At 30.3% G+C, this 7,419-nt stretch overlaps 1 protein-coding gene across 1 annotated transcript; it reads right to left on the bottom strand.

Moving 5' to 3' along the window:
* Positions 1 to 5,497: 5,497 nt before the first annotated feature.
* Positions 5,498 to 6,302, bottom strand: LOC142229570 (uncharacterized). The gene has a single exon (XM_075300135.1). It carries the CDS (start codon positions 6,209 to 6,211, stop codon positions 5,600 to 5,602), a length of 612 nt encoding a protein of 203 aa, XP_075156250.1. The 5' UTR covers positions 6,212 to 6,302; the 3' UTR covers positions 5,498 to 5,599.
* Positions 6,303 to 7,419: the final 1,117 nt, after the last annotated feature.

Here is a 7,419-nt window from a genome sequence, read left to right as displayed (position 1 = left end):
GAACCAAACACAGCCCGCGTTTTTGTATGACAGGCAAATTCGCACTAAAAGCCATAATAACAATAGAATACATTGAACTTGAAAAAACAAGAAACAAAATGTTAAGCTCTAAAAAGCTTATCCATCAAATAGAATTAGGAAAGCTTTTTTTTTTAAGAATGATGGTTATAGAGTCATTGTTGTAAATGAGAGGATAGTTTTGAATGGTTTGAGAGTCATTGATGTCTTTGATGCGACTGTTATTTATTATGAATGTGAGGGATCACATGCGAATGTGTTAAATGCAAAGAGTTTATGTTTGATATAATACACTTCGGAAGACCTTGCGTATGAGTAACATTACTTAAATATTCTTCATACGAGTCTGAAACTTTAATTTTATTTAAAAAGCAATACGAATCTATATTTTCCAAATATATTCGAAAAACTGTTCCTAAATTTTACATTACAAAAAAATAAACAATGTTCTACAACAACAAATTTTGCAACAACTTTTGTATAAAAGCAAATTATGAAAACAAATTCTATAAAAACCAAATTCTATGAACCTAATCGGTGAATTCCTCTCCCACAAGGGACCTCCTTTTTATAGTCAAATCTGAACGGCGTTCCACATTGCCGTGAAACCACCAGCGTTACTGAGAAGGAATAATCCACCGTTGAAAACCTTTTTGGTGTTTGGTCGAAACTGGGTTTGAGCCCACACAGAAAAAAAAATTCACGAAAATTTTAGTATCAATTAATTCTTTAATTGACATTCAATTAATTTTTTAATTGACTTTCAATTAATTTTTTAATTGATACTATCATTTCTGTGATTGAAGATATTTCAATTAAAAAATTAATTGGATCAATTAATTTCGTGATTGAATCAGGAAAACAATGTTTGTGTACACGACCCTGTATATGCAAGGCGGGGATGTCACGATGGCTCCCAAATTTGTATCCGTGAAAAGTAGAATTTTTTAACAAATTTATACGAAATTTATTTTCGGGATGACTTCATGTCACTTTTCTTTTTAAATTGAATATGAATATAAGTCTGTTAATATCTCCGGTTCTGAGAAGAATTTCGATGTAGAAAGCGCTGCAGACGAATTTTTCGAATTTTTAACAATACCAGGATATAAATCAATAAAAATCGCCGCTTATAAAAAGATTTTTTTTTACACCGTATATAGATATAAACCGGTTCTAGTGCAGACATCATCAAGAAAGCACGTTTTATCCTGTATATCTGGAACGGATATGTCGAACACAGTACATCAGAACCTTTCCAGCGCTATAGATTTCAAAGTAATCGGTTGGCTAGAACCGATTACTCGGTTACTGGGTCTCACCACACTGTACACCAGGCTGTGGAGTCGAGCCAATTTTGCTCGACTCCGACTCCAGCATTTTTCATCAGCTCGACTCCGACTCCGGTGTCGACTCCGGGTAATATAACTAAATCTCATTTTAATACCACTAATTTGTAGTTCTATTGTGGGGGTACCGTAAGTGGATCGATATAAAGTATCGTATTTATTTATGTGTGCAAATAAAGGTCTTAATTTCACATTAGATGCCAATTGAATTTTATATCTCCAATTTAGGGCAATGTTTAATAAATAAAATAATGATATAAATACCCATCATAATATGAGAAGATACCAACAGTAAATGTATTTGTGGACCAAAATTATTGATACTATCTCAAATCCTTTAAATTTGTTGTGAGCTATATAAAGGTTTATATTCCCATATGCATGAATTTGAATCTGAATCGATTTGTATATACTTCTACAAAATCTATGTACTTAAAATTTAAATCTAACGTTATGGGACGTAACACAATTTTCACAAAAAATAAAAATGCAAGGCAAGTCTAAAGTCGGGCGGGCCGATTATAATATACACGGATAAAAAAGGCTGTTTTTCATATGTTTGGCTACAAACATTATATGTTTGGAACACAAATTTTTAAACACAATATTTTTGAGTGCAAGCATATAATGTTCATAAACTAGCATAACATGTTTGGGACATATATGTTAATATGTTAGAACATATTATGTTTGGGACATAAAATGTTTGTAAATATAATATGCTTGGATGCAAACATATATTAATTTAGAAATAGCCTATAAACATATATGTGTTTAGTAGCTTGGAGCGCTATTTAACAGGGAGCGATATTGAATTAAGTTGGTGGTTGTTGCTTGTTATTAAAAAATTAACATTTTATTTTTCCTTGGGCAATTGATCAGCTACTTCTTTGATCCTTACAAACTGTGTGGTCCGCTGTTCGAATCCCCGTCCGGCAAAAGGTAAAATTAAAATAAAAAAAATCATACAATTGAATAATTTCTTCTACAATGTTTGTATTACAGAAAAAGGTGCTAAGAACTAAAAAATCTCGTGGAAGTGAGAAAAATGTCGGGGAATATACAATTGGGCAAAAATTTTGAGCATTCAGGTCGAAAACCTATGTTGTTAGCACCTATATTACCTGTTTATTTTCATAATTCGTTATGATTGTAAATATATAAATAAATAAATAAAATTTTGAGCACAATATTGTTTGGGAGAATTTTTTTAAGCATATAATATTTTTGGGTGCAAAATGCTTCCAAACATATTATATGTTCACATAATAACATATTGTTTTTTGGAAGACAACATTATTGAATTTGGATGCAAAAATACAAAATGTTTGGAACTTAGACTACCCAAACATATATTGTTTAGACCAATATGCTTTCAAACATATTATATATTGGAAGAGATCAAACATATAAATGTTTGGGCAATACCCAAAAATGTATATGCTTGAAGCAAAATATGTTTGGGAGTATATGTTACAGAAGCGATTTTTTGTGAGCGTGTACTCTGCACAACTTTGTATTTAGATCTACATTTTGATAAAATCTCAAATCAGACTTCTACACAATCTCGGGCAATATTTGGGAAATATTTATAATTATTTAGACAATTTCGCAAAAATGCATTTATGATTTCTTTATTGAAAATTTTGAAAATTTGAGTCATTTTTACAAGTTTTCGACTTTCGACAGTGAGTATCAGTGAGCATACAATTTTGGAAAAATTTTTGTCTAGTAAATAAAATTTTGCAAAATTTTATATAGAAATAAAATTTTGCAAAAATTTCTACAGAAACAAAATTTTGACTAAATTTTCTATAGAAATAAAATTTTGCCAAAATTTTCTATAGAAATCAAATTTTGACCAAATATATAGAAATAAAATTTTGAATAAAATTTTTATAGACATAAAATTTGGCAAAATTTTTTATAGAAATAAAAGTTTGAAAAAAATATCAATAAAAATACAATTTAAAAAAAAATTGTGTAACAAACAAAATTTTGCAAAATATTCTATAGAAACAAAATTTTGACTAAATTTTTAATAGAAATAAAATTTTAAATAAAATTTTTATAGGAATAAAATTTGGCAAAATTGTTTATAGAAATAAAAGTTTGAAAAAATTATCAATAGAAATACAATTTAAAAAAATTGTGTAGCAAACAAAATTTTGCAATATTCTATAGAAACAAAATTTTGACTAAATTTTTTATAGAAATAAAATTTTTACTAAATTTTATATAGAAAAAAATATTTCTATAGTAATAAAATTTTGAATACATTTTTTTATAGCAGTGAATATCAGTGAGCAAGAAAAAAAATTGAGAAAATTTGCTATAGAAATAAAATTTGACAATTTTTTCTTATAGAAATAAAATTTTGAAAAAATTATCAATAAAAATACAATTTTAGAAAAATTTTTGTGTAGTAAATAAAATTCTGTAAAATATTCTACAGAAACAAAATTTTGACTAAATTTTCTATAGAAATAAAATTTTGACAACATTTTGTATAGAAATAAAATTGTGACCAAATTTTCTAATAAAAAAATCTATTACTATAAAATTTTGCCAAAATTTTCTATAGAAATAAAATTTTGACCAAATTTTCTAATAAAAAATCTATTACTATAAAATTTTGGCAAAATTTTCTATAGAAATAAAATTTTGGCTTAAATTTTTATAGAAATAAAATTATCAATAGAAATAACATTTTGACACAACTTTCTATAGAAAAAAAAACAACTTTGAAAAAATTTTCTGTCTGACATGTGTGGAATATGTATAACATATGGCCTTAAAATAAAATTAAAAAAAAAATCATCTTGATTGTGCGAAATATTTCAATTAAATTATTGTGGGCATTAAACCCTACCTATCTGCTAGTCTAACATTCTAGGCAACATAAAAAGATAGCCGTAATTGGAAGTTGATTTTCACTTATAATCATGCTGTACATTGATCGAATGAATAACGCAATGGAAACTAATTTGCGTAAAAACTTGCTCAGTTACAAAAATGTGAAGTGTTTTAAAAAATTTGGTTTAGCCGGAGTCGGAGACGAGCAAAATTTTTACGACTCCGACTCCAGCAAAATCTTCAGACTCCGACTCCAAGACTCCGACTCCGGCTCCACAGCCCTGCTGTACACCACACTACACACATTCTTCACACCTCACAAAACGTTAGTGGTTCTGATTCACACGTGAGAACGCGGACTTCTGATCAAAAAATTAAGACATTAGATTTTATCTGCAACGCATTTTATTTGATGAAATTGCAGTAGAATGGAATAAAAAGTAAAAACAATTCGTAAACATATACACCAGTCGGAAGGAATTTTGCATAAAATTTTAGATGTTTTCTTAAATCGTATTTTGTGTAAAATGCAAGTGATTTTGCTTAATAAAATATAAAAATATAAAACACATTAAAATTTCAGATTCTGTTAATTATTTGTGTTAAAAATCCTCTAACTTTGTATACGATAGCTGTACACTTAGCTCACACAGAAAAAATGTTCGTGTATAGTGTAGTCGGTGTGTAGTCCAGAACACCTCTTAAGTGTGACACCTCTCAAAATCATTGCATGTGTGTACCATAACAGACACGAATATTCATGAACTAAAATAGAGTTAAATTTGCTTTGACACTTGACACTTTTGTCCGTGTAGACAGAGAGTATTAAGAAAACAAGAGGACGAAAATTTCTCTTCTACAAAACATCAAATGTCAGCCGTATAGATGTCGCACAATGTCTGCAGTTTGGTATAACCGACGTTGCGGTCGAAGCGCTGTTTTGATAAATTCTTTATTAAGGCATCGGCAGTTATAATTTCAAATTGTCTGCCAAAAAAATTTAATAGAATGAAAAGATTTATATAAAAGAACATTAGTTACTACAAGGTAGGTTCTAAATCCTATTTTTCTTACGTTTCATAAGGCCGGCAGAGAACTGAACTGGGTGACGCTGACGCAAACTGTATGATATTTGAGAGAAGCGCCGACAAAAACGGCATGACATTAGATAAATGTCCTCATGACTGCCACCTACTGTCGCAGTTTCGCTTGACAGCTTCGTTCTCTTCTTTACTTAATACTCTCTGGTGTAGAAAAGTAAATCCTTATCATACTTTTTTTTTAATATCCAATGCACGCAATCATCATATATTTATTAACAAAAATCTTTCCGAAGTCTACAAAGAATAAAACAATGAACACAAAAAAGTCATAATTCATAAATAGGGTGGAAAATGTTCATAAGGAGGTGGTGGTTGTGATGCGGATTGCATAGTCTCCTCCCTATCATTGGATTCTGAATTTTTTAAAATTCTTTGGTATTGCATTTTGAAAATAAATTCGCTATAGTTTTTAGCCATCTCTGCACAATGCAATGTGCGTCCTGAATTTTCTCGATAACATTTAATGAGATCCTTTCGCAAATTTTGGATTTCTCTCTCATTTTCCGTCATCCAAGCAACTGGCTTGCCGAGAATACTTTCTAACATTTCCAGTGTTCTATCGAATTGATATTCTTCATTCTCTGTGCATTTGTTGCGAAAGTCTTCCGGTTGATTTTCGATCCATTCTTGTTTTTTTCGATAGAATTTATGTGTGTTATGTGATTTCGTGGGATTTTCTGGGTTATTGAAAACTTTTGTCTCTTGAGAATCTTCTTTGTCATTTGCTCTAGGACTCTCTTTTGGGTCCGTGACTTCTATGGATTCTTTTTGCTGACTCTGTGCTGATTCCAATCTGGTCACAACAGATGGTGTGATTTCTATGGGAACAATTATTTTGGGATTCTCTATACGAACTGTTTGAGGCAATGAATTAGATGCCCCCATTTTTTGTTGGGCTTTTATTTTTTGTTTATTAAATTATGTGGAAATTTTTGACAGTATTTTCAAAGTTGTTAGTTACACAAAATTTCTATGAGTTTGTATTCCGTTTGTAACACATCGAAATATTGATCTAAGACCCCATAAAGTATATATATTCTGGGTCGTGGTAAAATTCTGAGTCGATCTGAGCATGTCCGTCCGTTCGTCTGTTGAAATCACGCTAACTTCCGAACGAAACAAGCTATCGACTTGAAACTTGGCACAAGTAGTTGTTGTTGATGTAGGTCGGGTGGTATTGCAAATGGGCCATATCGGTCCACTATTACGTATAGCACTGAAAAAATATTGTCGTGAGGTTAAAGATTTCATGTCTTTAAAATACGAATACAAATTTTGCTTAGCATAGAAGACGCATTTCTCTAAAATAAAGTTATTTTCCTTGTCCAAAAGTCGATAAACTTTTCAATGAAGTCGTATTGTCCTTATAATTAAGTGATTTGATTTAAAAATGGGTATCTTAACATGAAAGAAAAAAATTATAGGCTAAGGTCAACTTGACTTTAATAATTCAGAAAAATTCTTTAAATTTAATGAAATTGTGTATAAATTTGTTGTCTTTTTGCATCTTGACTACAAAGCAAAAAATCGTTCAAATATAGGACATGTTTTTCAAAACTTTATTTTAAAGAAGTTTTTTACTTCAAACATAGCATAATTTCTACTGGAAGTCGAGTCCTAATTTGGAAAATTAAGTTGCTGTTAACTCGTTTTTAAAGGACTTTGATAGCATATGAAGAAAAAAAGCTGAGAAAGCGAAAAATTAAAATTTGCTCCCTAGAAGCAAGTACACAAAACCTAAATTTAAAAGAGAATTGTGTCTTAAAAGTATCCTTACTTGTATTCTCCGCTTCTTTGGCTCGGAATCAATACCAAATTTTTTAAAGTAAAGAAAAAAATTTTGGGACCGAGTATGCTTTTTTTTCAGTGTATAAATGGCCCCCAAATTTGGCTTGCGAGGCCTCTAAGAGAATCAAATTTCATCCGCTCCGGCTGAAATTTGGTACATGGTGTTAGTATATGGTCTCTAACAACCATGCAAAAATTGTTCCACATCGGCCCATAATTATATATAGCCCCTCATATACACCGATCCCCCGATTTGGCTTGCAGAGCCTCTAAGAGAAACAATTTGCATCCGATACGGCTGAAAT

Source organism: Haematobia irritans, chromosome 3, assembly GCF_050003625.1.
Source record: "Haematobia irritans isolate KBUSLIRL chromosome 3, ASM5000362v1, whole genome shotgun sequence".
Taxonomy (NCBI): Eukaryota; Metazoa; Arthropoda; class Insecta; order Diptera; family Muscidae; genus Haematobia; species Haematobia irritans.
Note: the sequence above shows the minus strand (reverse complement) of the source record. Positions and strands in the feature narration are given on the sequence as shown.